General features: G+C 52.0%; 1 protein-coding gene across 1 annotated transcript; it reads left to right on the top strand.

The window, feature by feature from the left end:
• The first annotated feature begins 3,666 nt into the window (after nt 1-3,666).
• On the top strand, nt 3,667-6,199 carry LOC307190740 (uncharacterized protein C11orf96 homolog). Its single transcript, XM_079930131.1, has one exon. It carries the CDS (start codon nt 4,545-4,547, stop codon nt 4,914-4,916), a length of 372 nt encoding a protein of 123 aa, XP_079786257.1. The 5' UTR covers nt 3,667-4,544; the 3' UTR covers nt 4,917-6,199.
• Nucleotides 6,200-18,175: the final 11,976 nt, after the last annotated feature.

Raw genomic sequence — 18,175 nt, 5'->3', positions numbered from 1 at the left:
GACTGATGACGGCACTGCTGTCTTTAACACGAAACCTCCAGGGCTTCCAGCCAGTGTGAGGGCAAGAACACGGAAATCCCGGGCAGGAATTTCTTCTTAAGCAAGTGAGACAGGAGTCTGACTTCTGCTCACTTGCACAGATGAGAGCTTAGACACACAGCCCCACGGAGCTGCAAAGGAAGCTGGGAAGTGGGCCCAACTGGGCGGACAGCTAGCAGTCTCTGCCATGCTCCACCCCCTAGAATGGTGAGGCCTTCCCGCCTTGGTGGTGGGGACCCCCTTCTCTGGGGGCACTCCCTCATCCTGTGTCTCCCTGGCCCCCGGCCTTGCCTTTGGCACATTCCTCCTTGTCTGTGGCTCTCGACCACCACCCAACAGGGTGTTCAAAGTCTGTCCTCCTTGAGCGCTTATTTAGGCTGGGACAATCATGGGCTTTTGAAGTCTAGCCTTTCAATTTGGTTGATAATAATCCCTTCAGAAGCATAGTAGGCTTTGGGTCTTTCTGCTTCTAGTCAGTTCCATGGGCAGTAACCACACCCCAAGTTCCTTTCTTGATGGAGTTACTGTCTGTCTCTGTTGCCCAGCCCACCTCTTTCTCTCCCATTTTTTTTATTTATTTTTTTTGCAGTACGCGGGCCTCTCACTGTTGTGACCTCTCCTGTTGCGGAGCACAGGCTCCAGACGCGCAGGCTCAGCGGCCATGGCTCACGGGCCCAGCCGCTCCGCGGCATGTGGGATCTTCCCGGACTGGGGCACAAACCTGTGTCCCCTGCATCGGCAGGCGGACTCCCAACCACTGCGCCACCAGGGAAGCCCTTTCTCTCCCATTTTAAATGAAAGTTTAAAAGTCCCTAAGGACATCTGAAATAATAGACTTGGATGACAAGGCTATACCCCTAAGAGAATACTTTGCCACAAGGGTGATTCCTTTGTTTGGCTTATTGTTTGGCCTAATAGACAGGCTTTGAGAAAGGCTCTGAGCGCGTCTGATCTCCTGTTCTTTGGGCAAAACCAGTTGGTTTTTCCAACCCTGAGGACAGTGATTTTCTATGTTATCTCCTTTTCTGTTCATCTCTTCTTGCAAACCAGCCAATCTCTTTCTTGTAGTATCTTTGCTAAAGGCAGCATCGAGCAGCCAACACATGCAAATGTTTTTGGTTCTTTCCAACCATTTCTCTAGAATTAGTGGCTCAAGTAGGCATGTGGTCTGCCTTCCAAATTATCACAGGTAATGTTTTTATTAAACGTTTTGTCACAACATAACAAGGGTCACTGGTTTTCCATTCTCCAGTATGTGTTTCCATGTTGCTCACCACCTGTTGGCCAAGCCAGTGCCACATGTTTTAGGGTTGTTATACATGGAAGCTTTCCATTCCTGGTACCAATTTCTGTATCAGAGTATTGCTAAGCTGCTATTAAAAGGAACTCCCGGGCTTCCCTGGTGGCGCAGTGGTTGAGAGTCCGCTTGCCGATGTAGGGGACACGGTTTCGTGCCCCCGTCCGGGAAGATCCCACATGCCACGGAGCGGCTGGGCCCGTGAGCCATGGCCACTGAGCCTGCGCATCCGGAGCCTGTGCTCTGCAACGGGAGAGGCCACAACAGTGAGAGGCCCGCGTACTGCAAAAAAAAAAAAAAAGGTAACTCCCCAATACAGTGGCTTTAGGATTAGAGAAGTGAATTTTTCTTTCACATAATATGGTTCTAATATGATCATTTCAGGCATCACCCTGGTGGGTAGTGGATTTTGATGGGTAACCTGCAGACCCCAACCCCACAATGGCCCTCCCCTCCCCAACCTTCTCTTCCCCACACCCCTCCCCTGTATCAGTGGCACCACCATCTAACATTTGCTGAGGCCAAATACAGAGATGTCGGCCTTGATTTCCACCCCCCTCCCCTCAACACCTCCTCCCGCCATCTAGTCCATCAGCAAGTTCTCTCAGTTCTATCCCCAGACAAATCCCAAATCTGACCACTTCCCTACAGCTCCATTTTCTTCACTCTCATCCAGGTCCTCAGTGTCTTACATCTGAGGGTTATGTAACGATCTTCTATGTGGGATCCCTGCTTCTTCCCCTAGCCTTTCCAGTTACTCTTCACACGGCAGCCAGAGTGGGCTTTTGAAAACGTAGAACGGAGCTCCCCTGCTCAGAATGCTCCAGTGCCTTACCATAGCCCTTAGGACAAAATGCAATCTCCTGACATATACACACTACTATATGTGGAATAGATAACTAATAAGGACCTCCTGTAAAGCACCGGGAACTCTACTCAGTACTCTGTAGTGACCTACATGGGAAAAGAATCTAAAAAAGTGGATATATGTTGATATATCACTGATTCACTTTGCTATACAGCCGAAACTAACACAGCATTGTAAATCAACTATCGTCTAATAAAGATTAAAATAAATAAATAAATTTTTTAAAAAGAAAATGCTAACTCCTTAACATGGCCCTCAAGGCCTTCCGTGAGTGTCCTTACTTCTCATGCCCCTTGCCCCCTCTACTTTAGCCACATGGGTCTTCTTGCTGTTCCTGGAAGAAGCCAAGCTCCTTCCTGCCTCACTGTCTTTACACCGCATTCCCTCAGCCCTAAACATTCTCCCCGCACTGGTCACACACCGGTTCCTTCTTTGTCCTCCATGGGGCAGACAGCTTCAGTGTAGTGTGTAAGCGAGAGGGCTTAGGAGCTAAGTCGCCTGGGTTTGAATCTCAGTTCTGCTGCTTACTAGCTGTGTGACCTTGGGGAAAGGTTCTTAGCTTCTCCGTGCCTTGGTTTTCCTATCTGTAAATGGGGATAGTAAAAGTACTTGTTATCCAGGGCTGCTAAGAGGATTAAATAAAATAGTGAACACATTAAATGAGTTAATGCATAAAAAGTGCTCAGAGCGTGGCATCTATTAAACACTTGGTGGTGCTACAGTTGTCCTTCGGGGGGCACCTTAAATATCACCCACTCTGGGGAGCCTTTCCTTGCTCCCTTGCGCCCCCCTCCACCTCTCCATCTGCATCGCTATCACACCACCCACCGTACATTTCTTGTTTAGGTGTTTATTGTCTGTCCCGCCCCCTTACCTAGACTGTCACTTTCATGAGCGCAGGGACTTTCCTGAGCTGGTACACAGTAGGTTCTCAATAAATCTTTGTTGAATGGCTATGGAAGGAATGGAGGCCAAATTCCATGGATTCCCTCCTTTCTCAGCAGCCCTGTGAGCTGGCTGCTGGCACCCTAGGGCTGTGTGTCAGAGCAATGCTCACAGTTTCCTCTTGGGAGTCTGGGAACCCCGGGGCAGGGGACCTGCTCTTGGAAGCCAGCCATGGGGGCACTGGTAGGTATCAACCCCTACCAGGGGACTATGAGAGCATGGACTCTGGAGTGGAGCCCGCTTTTCCCCAGCAGTCTCTAATGGCCTAATTACTTATCCTCTCTGTGCCCCCACTTTCTCATATGTAAAACTGGGAAAATACGAATTACCTCACAGGGCTGTTAGGAAGATGAAGTAGGATAATATATGTAAAACACAGCTCACTGCCTAGCTTGGAGTAAAGCTCTCCAGATGGTTAGTTATCATTATTGTTGTTGTTAGTGCCATATCTAAGTGTCATTTTTCTGACCACGAATGGGGGTGCGCGAGGGACTTGGGGGGTGCGGGTAGTGAGGAGACAAACAGAAGACAGGGAAGAGCAGTGGACTGGAAAAATCGGGTGTGTTTGTATTCGTGCCCGCGTGTGTGTGCGTGTGTGTGTTTGGGGAGGGAGGTGGCATGGATCCAGAGGACACCCAGTCCTCCTCGGAACTCAGTTTTGGGGAGCCCGGGTGGCCTGGCTCTCCCTGCAGCAAGGAGACTGGGGGCTGCCCCCGCCCCGCGCGCTCAGCGCAGAACCCGCGCGGCCAAATAACCAAGCGCCTGGATTGTGCGCCTCTGGGATTAGGAGGCTGGAGAGGCGGACGTGCGCCCCCGCGGCCGCCGCGGTTGGTCCACACTTGGGGATCCCAGGGCGGGCAGGACCCGTGCTCCGGGGCCACCCTGCGCCCCTGCTCCGCAGCGTTCTCCGGAGCCTCGGATGCTCCCGGAACCCGCGCGGGCGGGGCCTGCCTTCCGGAGCCGGGCTGGCGGGCGGCGCTGGGGAAAGAGCCGCGACTTTCCCAGAGTGGCGGGGCGACGTCAGGCGGAAGGGCGCGGGGCGCGCACGCTTTAAAAGGCATTCGCTGTCATCCGAGCTCGCAGCCGTGGGGGCAGGAGCCGGCTATATAAGCGGCGAGCCGGGCCGCCGCGGGGCAGACGGCGACAGCAGCGGCGGCGAGCGCTTCGGAGCGCAGCGGAGCAGCGCCCCCGTAGCCCCGCACCCCTCGACGGGTCCGCCTGCCCTCCCGAGGAGCGCCGACCCGGGCCCGCGAGGGCCGCCGCCACCCCGCAGCAGATTTGGATCCCCCGCCCGGCGAGCCCCAGGCTGCTGCCTCCCGGGGGGCCCCGGCGCAGCGGCCGCCCCCGGAGAGCCCCGCCGCCCCGCCGTCCGGCCCCGAAGACGCCGGCAGCGCCATGGCGGCCGCCAAGCCCGGCGAGCTGATGGGCATCTGCTCCAGCTACCAGGCAGTGATGCCGCACTTCGTGTGCCTGGCCGACGAGTTCCCACAGCCCGTGCGGCCCGCCAAGCTGTCCAAGGGCAAGGGCCGGCTGCGGCGGCCGCGCCAGTCCCGCTTCAAGACGCAGCCGGTGACCTTCGACGAGATCCAGGAGGTGGAGGAAGAGGGCGTGTCCCCCATGGAGGAAGAGAAGGCCAAGAAGTCGTTCCTGCAGAGCCTGGAGTGCCTGCGCCGCAGCACGCAGAGCCTGTCGCTGCAGAGGGAGCAGCTCGGCAGCTGCAAACTGAGGAACAGCCTGGACTCCAGCGACTCCGACTCGGCCCTGTGAGGGGCGCCGCCCGCAGCCGGGACTCGCGCGCCTCGGCGGCCCGCCGGGGACAGATGTGCGAACCCCTAGGGGCCCCGCCCCCCGGGGTCCCCCCGAGAACCGGGGGCCGCCGCCCCTCGAGCGCTTGCACCCTCACCCGGCTACGAACTGGTCGGGGCTCCCCGAGCTGCGCTCGCCCTGGGCGGGAGCGCGCGCCGGGGCGCCAGGGAGGGGGCCCGCTTTCTCTGCCCTTGTAAATGTTTATTTTTTAACTCCTCCCAGTACGAACTCTGCTGTGAGTGTGTGCGGGGAGGCGCACCCTCGCCGAGTCGCCCCGGGTCACCAGGGCTTCCCGGAGAGCCGCTCCATGCCCTTGTCCGATGGTTTGCAACTCCGATTTTGCACATGGCTCCACCGTGCCCCCCAGCGCACACCCGTTCACACTCACTCCCACACACTCTCGCTGAACACTTTTATAATTGTTAGGCGCGGCCGATGGGACTTGGGGTGCAGCGCAGCTGCTGCTGTGGCCGGAGGATTGATATTTATTTTTGCATTGCGATGGCTGACGGCGTTTATTTAACGCTCTTTTTACCTGGATATGTCTGTGAGACTCCCGAACGGAGACAAATAAAGTCAATATATTTGCACACTGCATTTCTCAAGGCTCTTGACTTCTTGAACCTTGAGGGCCCAGGCTCCCAAGACTGGGGGAGAAGTGGGGAGGATTCGCTTTAACGGGGGCCGGGAATCCCCGGGTGGAGGCAACTCCACAAGCTTCGGTCACCGGAACGACGTCGCGTCCCCGGTGCCCGGGTGCATTACCCGCCTCCGCGGTGGATCCACCCGGCCCAGAGCTCTCCTGCCTCCCGGGTCTGTTCCCCATCGCCGGTGTCCAGGGTGGGGTGGAGCAGCTAGGGAGGCGAAGGTTGGCGCTGTGAGGACGGAGAGCGCCTGCCTGGCGCAGCTGACCTCTCAGGGAGACCCGGGTCAGGGTCATCGCCCGGTACCCACCACAGAAGACCCCACTCACTCCGAGCCCTTTCCAGGCGACGGGTGGGGAGATGCCTGAGCCAGCGATAGGAGACCCAGGCGGGGATATGTGGGTGGTGGGGTCCGAAGCAGGGCTGGGAGCTGGCGAGAGTGTGGGTACGCCCTCAAAGTCGCCTGCGGGTGAGGGCCCCGCTGCCCCCGCGCTGACTCAGCGTGATGCCAGGCGCTCCTGCGCTGGGGGAGCAAACGGCGGCTGTTTCGGTTCTTTGGTCCTTTTCTCCAGCTCTTCCCTTTGCCCTCTTCAAGGTTCCTCAAGGAATCTGTCTTTGGTCAGAGCTTGAAGGGCGCTTGGGTACCACGGAGCCCCCCGCACCACCCACACACACACACACACACACACACACACACGCCTTTGCTTACAGATGAGAAAACAAACCTAGCAGAGAGGGAAAGGTCACATGAAGAGCAGGGGCCGCGCAGCGTGCTTTCCTGACTCCGCGTCCAGTGCTCCTTGAGTCACAGGACTCTGTCTTTCCAGTGCTTTCCAGCAGCTGTCTGCATCCCTGTCTACGCCCTGAATCCTCTGGGTTAGCAGTGTAAGAGGCTCCTCCGGCCCGTTGTGGTAATGGGGGTAATAAGCCACATTCGGCTGAGGAGTGCAGGTCCTCACACTTGGGGCCCCCTCCCAGCCCACCCCTCCAAGAACACTCCAGACTTGAGCCACCAGGGCCAGGCTTTCCGCTGAGCAGTTTAGAGAGACCCGGAGAGGATGGATGCCCCCTGGTGGTGGGGGCCTGGCGCTCAGCTCAGCCCAGCCCTGCGGGGCATCTGAGCTGCCTTTTACTCTTCACCCTGCACGTCTTGTCGCCCTGGGCTCTGTAGAAAACGAGAAGGCAGAGGAAAGAAAACAAAGAAACAAAAATAGAACACACAGGGTGTAAAAGAATGTCCTCCCCTCCGGCTCACACAGAAGGCTGCCGGGCTCAGGGCCTTGGGGACTGCAGCCTTTGGTGCTGCCCTCGCCCCTGGGAATACACAGGCCGTTTCAGTCCCCAGCAACAGCCAGTTCCAATGTGAGGGCACATGTCCAAGGCACTTAACTGCAAAGGCATCGGCGGGGTGAGGCAGCCGTGGGTCCATGTTTTGATTCCCGTCTCTGCAGTGGCCGCGGCGAGGCTGGTTTGAGCCCCTTGGGGTGGGAGGAGGGTGGCCCAAGCTCAGAACTCCCTCCTCGAGCCCCCTCCCCATTCTCTTCCCTCATCCTGACCCCCCTCACCCCCATTTTATCTTACATCTTGGGCGATAGCTCCTGTTTCTGCTCTTCAAGAGGCAGGTGCTGCAAGCCTTCCTATGGGTTCACCCTTCCAGACTGACATCCTGGCTAGGCGTCCCCCTCTGGGCACCACGGCCCTGCCAATACCCTTCGCCCTGCTGGAGAGCCTCCTTCTCCAGCCCCCCATCTTCAGCCCATACCCCAGCTAAAGGCCTCCCTGAAGAGTCTCCTTGAGTCATCCTGGCTAATGTCTGGGGACGTTGTAGGGGACCACATTCGATCGCTCCAATTCCTGCTCAGCTGCTGGCAGGGCCCAGCGCCCAGTAGGTGCTTCCGAAAAGTTTGTTGCGTTAAAATGAGTAAGGGGGCAGTGAGGAAGATTGATGCTCATTTTGCCTACTTCCTGATTTGTTTTTAAATTAATGTTTTGTTACCCAAGAACTATTTGTTCATTATATTAAAAACAAGTCAGTCATACTCCTACCACCCCCGAGATAAATATGTCAACATTTTGGAGGTTATGCCTGTATTATGTGTGCATGTATATGTATATATATGTGTGTATATATGTGGAGAGATATATATATCCACATATATATTTTTTTTACAAAATGGGTTTATGCTCTAAATACTATTTAGGATGCTTTTTTTTTTCTTACTTGGATTTCTGTTTAACATCAGTACGTATCTATCTATATCATGATTTTTATGAACTTCTCTTAAATAGGTACTCCACATTTAATTCAGCTCATTTCCCACTCTTTGGTATAAAAGTGATATCTCATTTGTTTCAGTTTCTTACTTTTGCCTATACAGTTCTAAGGATTGGCAGTTCTAAGGATTGAATATGGAAAGAAGTTTGGAAGAGGTGGTGACACGGAGAGAGGCTGGGGGTAGAGATTGGGATGCTGTCATGTCGGGGGCATGGCTGGGTCGGGGTGCTACGGCCCCTGCGCTACACGGGCGCACTCTCTGGTTCCGAGCATCTCTGCTCTGCACAGAGGAAGAAGGAGGGGAGACAGGAGGGGCTGCTCTGAGGCCCCTGTGTAACTTCTGGGACTCAGCTCCTCCCTGTGGCTCGAAGGGAATCCAAGGCAGCACGGGCTCCAAGGAGGCGGCTGGGCTGGGCTGAGCTGGACCGGGAGGCCAGATGGTGGGAGAGGAGGAAGAAGAGGGAGACATGAGCTGAGGGAGCAAGAGAGCATGAGAACCAGAAAGATGGGAAGGAATGAGGCCCTCGGGGAAACGGGGAAGCTTAGAGACAGAGAGAGATGGCGAAATACAGAGTTGGGAGCCAGAAAATGTCAGGAGACTGAGAAGAATAGGGGCCACCCTTAGAGAGAGAGAGAGGAGGAGAGAGAAAGGGGTCTGTAGAAAGTAGTGGGGAGGGAAGGCGAGGTAGAAAGTCTGGAGACTGTGCATTGGAGCAGAGAGAAAACCGGGGTGAGAGCGCCTCTCTGGGAGCTGTAGCGCCGGCATGTGCCAGGGGTGGGTGGAAGCCTGCCCAGCCGTCTGGCTTTACAGCCGTCTGGCTTTACAAGCTTGTCCAAGGAGACGCCTCCTTCCTTCCCTTCCCCACCTGGGCCTTAGCCCGCAGTCCTAGCCTGGGTGATGAGTTTTCAAACAAGCTGGAGCTCGGAGGAGGTAGCAAGTCGCCATCCCAGCCCTGGCCGGCAGCCTCTTCTAAACATTCCTCTTTGGCCCTGGGGGAGATATTTATCAGGGTGTTTCTTGGACTCGTTTAAATGCCAGGTTGTCCTTTGCAGTCTGCTGTGTGCCACTCCTGGGTCTGCTTGGTGGGGGCGGGGTGGTGGTGAGAGGGAGGTGCTGTCTGTGACCCCAGGGAATCGAGGTCAGCTGTGGACTTGGGAGTCCTCCGTCAGGGAGCACATTTGGGGTAGCTCTTAGGCCCACCGGGCTCTGCAAGATGGGGGGAGGATAAAGACCACCATTTCGTGAGCACCTCCTGTGGGTACTCTGATTTCATCCTGAGAACCTTACCCACGCGTTTTACAGAGGAGAAAACTGAGGGTCAGCAGAGTTAAGTTTCTTGCGCAATGGCATACGGCTAGTCAGTAGTGAGCTGGATTGCCACAGGTATTTTCTTTTCTATTTGAAAGCCTACACTCTTTCTAGAATATGATCGCAACTTCTTACTGTACCCCCTGTGGCAGCGATGAGAATGGGCCTTGCAGACCTCTGGTGACAGGGGTGTAACTGACCAGTACAGAGCAGCTCTGGCTTTGCAATCCATCCCCTTCTTTGGCGGAGGCTGTGCCCCCCACAGGCTGCTCCCCACCAACGACTGTGTACGTGGCTGGGATTCTAAGGCAGAACAGTTCTTGGGAGACACGAGATTTCTTTGTTGGTGGACTTTGGCTCAAAGATTTCCCGATGGCAATGCAGAAGCTTCCTCAGATTGCAGCGCTGTCCACGGACACCTTTTCTCCCTCTCTCCTTCTCTGGGGTCACTCCTGCTTTGCAGCCTGCTGGCTGGCTTCCCTCTGTATCTCACGTCACACAAGCATGCCTCCTCGTGAAAGCCTTGCACATTTAATCCCACCTTGGAGTCTGCTTCTCGGAGAACCCGGGCCTGCACATCATTCCATCTCCTGGCAGCTTCGTGGCGCAGCCCTGCATCTCCCTCAGGCCCCCACTGGCACAGGGTGGGATGGCAGGCATCGTTTTAGAGAGAACTGTAGGGACATGGCCAAGTTTACCAAACAAATATGTGTTGGCAGGTCTGCTGGCCGTGTGGTTCTGGATGGGGAATAGCACGCTGCAGACTGTGTGTATATATGCCGTGAGAGGGTGAGGGACTCCCACGTGGACAGTCCTCTCAGCCACGTGACTCACAGCAATGGCCATCTGCCCATTCAGCTCCCAGGCCCGCAGTGGAGACTGATAATTGTTCACCAACATTGATTTCCCGCTTCCTCCAGGGCACACAGCCAGCCTCTGTGTCGCAGATGCTCTTGGACTTAGATCTATCGAGGTGCTAAGTTTTTGCCAATAGCATATATTGGGAAGAGAAGCATGTTTCTCCCAGACCTCGGCCTTAATGTGTACCCTTCTCCTGCCATGCCCACCGTGCTCTCTGTCCCCTACCCACAAGTGACAACATGGATGTGCCTGCAACCCAGTGATCAAGCCGACAAGGCCAGTGGCCTAGGGGATGGCAGAGAAACAAGACGAAAGGACCCCAGGCCCCTGGATGACCTTGTGGAACCAAACAGCCTGCCGATCTGGAATGATCACTGTGGACAATTACACACGAGAGAAATGCACGTCTATCGTCTCTGAGCCACTAAATCATTATTGGGTCTCTTTGTTATACCAGCCTTCCCTTACCCTGAATAAAGAAATATTAGCGCTGGCAGTGGGGTACTGTCCTAACAAAACTTCTGCAGTACTAGGTATTGACTTAGTGATTTTGCTGCAAGCGGGGAGCGTATAAACGTTGCAGGTTGGAAAGTTAGAGCCCCTTGTTATACTTTGGAGAAGCATTTGGTAAAACCATGTTTATGACATTTTGGAAGGCTGATCATGTATTGACCAAGAACATAGCTCTAGGAGAAGTGGTTGGAAAGAGACAGAATATTTGTGTGCATTGGCTACTCTCTGTGGCTTTTAGCAAATTATTACAAGACATGAATGATGGAAAGGAATAAGGAGTATCTAGAAACATGGGGCCTCACAGCGGTGAGAGCCGCCCCTCTTTGTAACCCACACAGAAGGAAATCATCAGTTGTGGCTCAGAGCCTTTCTCGAAGGCCACCCAGGAAGCCGGGCCCGGGATCCAGCCCTGGAGCAAGGTTAGACTAAGCGTCTCATCTGCCCACTCAGACTTATTGTGGGAGAATCCACATTCCCCTCTCCTCCCCTTCACCCGCCACCCCATGTAGCCCAAATTAAAGTGAGAGTGTTACGGACCATGGTTCTTGGCCTCCTTAATCGATAGAAATTGATCAGAGGCCAGACAAGAAATTCAGGCAAAGCTTTATTGGGGCCCCTGCTGCAGCAGCGGGGAGGGAGAACAAGTAACAGGTGCCCTTGCTCGCTTGCTCACCGCGGGGTGCAGGGTGAGCTGATTCCTTATATGGGGTGAGGGTAGGGGTGTGGCCAGGGGTCGGGCCAGAGGGGCTTAGGCGTTTTGCCCACCCTTTGGGTGGTATTGTGTACAGGGGGGCCATGCACAGTATCCTGCTTTTGCTCCTGACCCCCTGCTTTTGCTCCTGGCTCCTCAGAAGTGGCAGTTAGGGGCTTCCCTGGTGGCGCAGTGGTTAAGAACCTGCCTGCCAATGCAGGGAACACGGGTTCGAGCCCTGGTGCGGGAAGATCCCACATGTCACGGAGCAACTAAGCCCGTGCACCACAACTACTGAGCCTGCACTCTGGAGCCCAAGAGCCTGTGAGCCACAACTACTGAGCCCGTGTGCCACAAATGCTGAAGCCCACGCACCTAGAGCCCGTGCTCCACAGCAAGAGAAGCCACTGCAATGAGAAGCCCGCGCACCACAATGAAGAGTAGCCCTCACTCGCCGCAAATAGAGAAAGCCCGTGTACAGCAACAAAGACCCAATGCAACTAAAAATAAATAATAAGTTAATTAATTTAAAAGAAAAAAAAAAAGAGAAGTGGCAGTTAGGTTTTTTTGTTCTTTTTTGTATCTTGTTGTCCATAATTTGCCCACTACCTTACAGTTTCTCTGTGTTTTGTTGCTGGAGGAGACATTTGTCCAGATACAAGCACTGCAGCAAAGGGTCCCAGGTCCCAGCCTGTCTCAAGAGGGCTGGGCCAGAGCAGGAAACAATGAAATAAAACAGTCTTCAGAATTATGCTGAGAAATGGTCTTTGCTTATGACTCTTGGCTCTAGAATCAGCTAGAAGCGCCTTGACCACAAGCTTTTTGAACGAATAGCCAAGGCAAGTCACAATTGGCCAGTGATCAGGGTTGTTTGAGCCCCAAAGAAACCTTCAAGGAAGCCAGACTATTTAACACCTGCTTCAGATGTAGCCACAGAGGATGGTGAGGAAAAGAGAGTCTTCCAGCACCAGGTTGGCCAGATTAGCCAGAGCAAGTCCTCACCGTTCATGCCAGCGAGATTTGCCTCCCTCTGTGCACCAGCGACTTCTGAACGTTTCCTTTCCTCCCTTTTCCCCATGGGAGTCTGTGCTGTGGTTTTCCTATCCCTGTCCACCACCGTATTTGGGTTGGGGAGGGGGATGCGGCCGGGGTGGGGGAGGGCAGATGAATTGTCTTGCAGTTTATGTCACTGAAGTGGGAGGAGCCGTGTGGGGCTCAGGGGGGGATTTCCTTTCCCCCAGATATCCTGCACTTTGATCGGGAAGCATAACCAGATGGAGTCTGGGATCCACGTCCTTGGAGAGGATGTGAGTGTGTTCTGTTGTGGGAAGGAGGGTCACAGGGATATCTGGTAGAAAGCTGAGCAGTGGGTACTGCCAGTAGCCCAGTGAAGTCCGTTTTCAGCATCTTCCCCGGCACAGGGCCAGGCTGCCGTCTGCCTCCTTTGCGGCGAGCAGGGCCGCGTGCTAAGTGCTCCGGAATGAGCAAGCGAGCGGTGCGTGTCGCCGTGTCATGCTGGGCCTGGGCCTTAAGACCGCGGGCGTGTGGCTCTTGTTCTTCCCTAAGGACCAATGTGGGCATTCCTGTGGCCTGCATTTGACCAAGCATGAGGGCGGTGCTGGGGACCTCAGGACATGCAGCTGCCTGTGGAGGTGGAATGTCGACTCAAGATGGGCCATTCGCTGAGAGAGAAATGAGTTCCGGTCTTCCTTAAACCTCTGCCTTCCTGCTGGCTCTCTTTGTATTCAGCCAACTAATACAGAGGCCTTTCCCTCAGTCCACAGCAGAGCGGGGCAGAGGGGCCCTCCAGGAAAATGTCCCATCCTCCGGAGCGGAGTGTGGACATCAGACTCTCACCCCAGAGGTACTCCAGCGGTGGGGTGGGGAAGATATAAGCGGCTCAGGACCTGGACTCGCGAGACACTCGCCCCAGCTCTGCTCCTTGTCCTGTGGCCTTGAGCAGGTCCCTTCCCCTCTTTCCCTGAGAGCCCTCCCAGCTTTAATTGCTGAAGCTTATAGAAGACCCCAAGCACCTTGGAGCACCTAGAGCCTTAGAATCCTGGCCCTGGGGGACGTGTGGGCAGGCAGTGTGCTCGGGGACCAGACCTGCAATGCCAGCCTGTACAGATGGGGAGACGGGGGCACAGAGGGACAAGGTAGAGTCTTCTCTGAGACGACAGCACCTCCACCCCACTCCTCTCTCCCAACCTTGGGGAGAGTCCCAGAAACTCTAGGCTGGGCTGTTCTGTGCTGAATAATTCATGCCAAACCCAAAATAACAGCCTGAGAGCCAACCCGCCGCAAGCTGGGACCCCAGCCAATGCACCGTTGCCCCACGGCCCTGATCCTGCCCTCGCCAGGAGCTGCTCTGGACCAGTTGGTTGGCCTTTAGGAAACCTCTGACCTTCCCTCTGATCTTGTGTGGAGGAGTCTGACAAAGCTACCCCTGCCCCCGTTGTCCTAGATGTGTAAGATATTCCAGGAAAGGCCAGCCCACGTGAGCCTATTACTCCCAGATCCATGCTTCATAAACCCCATTTTATCGGCCGTTATATGTGCTCTGAGGTTTACTGGTTAGCTGTTCTTTGGTCTGCTGTGGAATGTAATCCCGTAGAAAGCTTCTGGGTACGCTGAATCTGTTTTGGACCATCAATGAGTAGCCCAAGTGTGGGACTGAGCCCAGTGGGGGGCATGGTCCTTGGCCCTAAAGAAGCCTGATGGGGACACACACATGCACACACACACACGGGTATATTCATAAAACAGTTCAGGATGGGGAGGAAGCTCTCGAGTTGGGGTGGAGGCGGGGGTTTAAATCTTGACTCTGGCCCTGAGTCACCTAGGTTGTATTTGGCTTCAAAAGTGTAGCACAGAGTGGCCATGGCTCAGACCACAAAGACAATAGTTACTGCTCAAAGAGAAGACAGCTGAAGGAGGGTTGAGTGGCTCAGTGATGCCATCAATGACCCAGATTCAAAGAGAATCTTATGGATAGGAAATACAACCAGACCCAGCTTAGTGAAAGCTGGGTCTGAGGATCAGAAAGCCACCAGGGGCTATGCCGCTCTCTCCATTTCCAGGAAAATAAATAAATAAATAAAGCCAGGTGTCAGGGACTGGGCACTAAAGATGAGTAAGGCTTAGGGGGAAAAATAAAGGACTCAGATTCTGACCATGTTCTCTGCCATCTTTGACAATGTCTTTTCCCCTCATGGTTACAAGACGGCTGCCACAGTACCAGCATCACATCAGCCTCCCAGCATGAAGGATGGTGCTGGCAAACAAAGAGCCTTCACCTGGTAGCTCTCTTTTATCCTCTTACAGCATCATCTCAAAATCCAGAAATCTTCTCATCTAAATTATATCCAAGTTCAATGAGGCTCATCAGGTACAGTTCCTCAGGTACAGCTCCCTACCTATGGTTCCTCTTGATCTGAAGACCTGTAGACTATAGGGACAAATTATCTGTCCCTCACACATCCAACATACAGTGGTAGAACAAGCATAGGATAGCTTATATAGACCCTTCTTTTCAAAAAGAAGGAAAATAGAAGGTACACAGAAGGCACTGGTCCATAGCTATTCTGAAATATAGCTTCTCCTAACAGTCTTTAAGTTTTTACTAACAATGTCCTTAAGATCCTTCCAGCTTCTGTCTACTACCTGGCCCTGAAGCTACTCCAAATTGTTTAGGTTTTTGTTCCAGTTACCAAAATCTGTATTACCATAGAACTAATTACCCCGAAACTTGGTGGTGTAAAACAACAATAATTATTTAATATCTCTCATGAGTTCTCTGGTCAGTGTTTGTGAGCACCTTGGCTGGGTGGTTCTGACTTGGAGTCACTTATGAGGCTGCTGTCTGACGTTAGCTGGGGCTGTAACCATATGAGGGCTTGACTAGGCTTGGAGAGTCCAAGGTGGCACACTCACACGGCTGGTAAGCTGGCACTGTCATTGGCTGGAAGCCTCAGCTCCTCTCCATGTGGTCTTTTCTAGAGGGCAGCTTGAGTGTCCTCCTGACAAGGTGGCTGGCTTTCCCCAGAGTGGGTGATCAGCCTGATTCAGTGGGAGAAGATTACACAAGGGTGTGAATCCCAGCAAAAAAGGATTACCGGGAACCATCTGGGAGCCTGGCTACCACACAATACCTCTGTTAAGAATGGAATAGTATGCAATAGCAAAAAATAAAGAAGTTATGTGCTGATATGGAAAAGTCCTTAAGATCCATTTGAATGTAAGAGAAGCACGGTGAAGAACAGTGCATCTGTTAGGGAGAAGTTTGTATATGCATAGAGTATCTTTGGAAGGATGCTTTCTGGGGTTGGATGAAATGCTGCTCAGTCAGCCTTCTTGCAAAGATAGGGAAGTGAAGGCACCAGTTGGCTAATGGACGGTCTAAGCAAACAGTCTTCAGGTAATTGAAAACCAGCACAGACTTGGGTCAGTAGCGTGGGTAAAATGATCCCACATCCTTGATGAGGCCAGGGGACAAAGACTCAGTTGCAGGTACTACAGGGGAGCCCTGGTTTCTCTCAGCTGGATCTGCTGTATGTCTCTCCTCACCTGGGAAGAGAGAACCAAAGACTTGGAGACAGGGGTGTAGGGCCTTTCTGTGTATTTCATATTATGCAGATGATATGCAAATTACATACATGCCTCCACTCCTCTTCTTAGCGGAACCAAAAGCTTTGGAAGACTGTCAGCCAAGATGGAGCAACAGCACTGAATTTACCTTCCTTCCTGGAATAGCCCCCAAAAGTCAGACAATACGTATATGAAACAACAATTTTCAAGTCACTGGGCATCAGGCAGTGAAGGACACTGATTCTTGAGATAGGAAATAAATCATGTGAGCCTTGCATTGCTCTGGATTTCTGTCTTGAGAGACTTTCAAGACTGTGGCTCAGGAAGGGGGGTTCAGATGGAGCCTGGCACACTCCCTGAATTGAGAAGAGGAAGCTGAGAGCCTGGGCAGACCACGGCGTCTAGAGTTGGCAGGGCAGTGTGCCCGAGAGGAGAGAGCTGCAGAAAGAACGAATTCCAGACATCTGCAGAGGGTCTCCCTCCAGGATTCAACAGATCAGTGAATGCGTGCGAGGCTGCGGAAAGAAACAACCAGAAAGGATTAGAGGAAACCCTACCTGGTGCTCACACAGGACTGAGAATAACATCTGTTCCCATCAGCCAGACTGGAAAACCTTATAATTCACCGGGCGTTGGGAAGAGTACTCAGAAGGGGCTTGCCTCGGTAGCAGGGGTAATCTACCCTAGACTCAACATGGCTCTGGTCCTGTGTAACAAATCCTAGAAGAAACACCCGAAAGGATACCTTAAAGCAAACATCCAATGATCTCTATTTTATTGAACGCTTTTATAAAGAGTGGAGGTGAACGTTAAATGTCTTTTTGGCATCTATGGAGATGACCATGATTTTTTTTCCTCCCTAGATCAATTACTAAAATAAATTATACTAATAGATGCGCTAAACTGTACTTGAAGTCCAGGAGAATATTCCTATGTCAGCGTGGTGTACTGCTCTTTTAATATGCAGCTAGATTCTGTTAGGTATTTTATTTAGGTATTTTGAGTTGTTTTTCGCAAATGATATTGGGCTGTGAAGTTTTCTTTTTTTGGTGCTACCTGAAAATGATAACCCTCGACATTTTTCTCTATTTCCTTGATAGAAATGATCTGTTTAAATGTTTTTATTTCTTTTGGATCAGTTTTGACACATTATATTTACTGAGGAAATTATCCATTTCATCCATATTTTCAAGTTCATTCGCATAACGTGAACCAATTAATCTCACGTGAGCCTCCTAATCTCTTCCGTTTCTGTGGAATTCCCCCTATCATTTTAGATTGTGTATAGTTTTCATTCCTCTGCCTTTTGCTATTGGATTTTTTTCAAAGAACCAGATTTTGAGTTTATATATTAGTTACATACTATTTTCTATTTTATAACTTTTATTAATATCTGCTTTTATCTCTTATAGTTCTTCCTTTCCTTAGTTTTCAGTTTATTGTCTAACTTTCTGAATTGGAAGCTAACTTTACTTCTTACCACTCTTTTCAAAAAAAATTGATATAGATATTTAAGGCTATGAACTTTCCTCCAACTACTTCTGTAACTATATTTCATTTTCACTCTTTTATGGTAATACTGCAGTTTTAGATTGCATTTCCTTTTGACCTGAGTTGTTTAAATACCAGTTTAAAATTTTTCCAAGCAGAAGAATATGTATTTTTTCAGATTTAGTTATTAATTTCTTTTTCTTTAGTTTCAGTGTGGCCAGATAATGTTTTCCATACTATTTCTCTTTTTGGGAAGTTGTTGAGATTTTCTCTATGACCTTATGAAAGCTCCATGGTCACATGAAAACACAGTGTGTTTACAATTTTCATATGTCAGATTTTCCCAATAAATAATAATGTTAGTATGTTCTGTGTCTGGGATACAGACTAATAGGTATTCACTGTAATCTGTTTTCCTATTCTACCTGGGGACAGGATTAGACTACATTTACTAGACCTTCTTATAGATAGGTATGCCCATGAGACTAAGTTCTGTCCAGCAGAATGTAGGTAGACACTTGTGTGCCATTTCTACACCTAGGTCTAATGACTGTATATATGCTTCTCCCACATTTTCTACCTTCCACTTGCCAGCTGAAACCTATATATGGTGGTGGCGTAGCTTCTACCATGCTGATGAAGACACAGCCCTAGAGATGGTGGACTAGACATTGGGAAGGAACCTCAGCCTGGCGTGCTTACCTCCTTCTACTACATGAGAAAGAAATTTAGTTCTTTAAGTCACCATTTCTTTTCTCTCTCTCTCTCTCTCTCTCTCTCTCTCACACACACACACACACACACACACACACACACACACACACACAGAGTCAACAACCCTTACCCTAA

Source organism: Stenella coeruleoalba (assembly GCF_951394435.1).
Source record: "Stenella coeruleoalba genome assembly, chromosome: 8".
NCBI classification, from domain to species: domain Eukaryota; kingdom Metazoa; phylum Chordata; class Mammalia; order Artiodactyla; family Delphinidae; genus Stenella; species Stenella coeruleoalba.
This window is presented reverse-complemented; position numbering and strand designations above follow the sequence as displayed.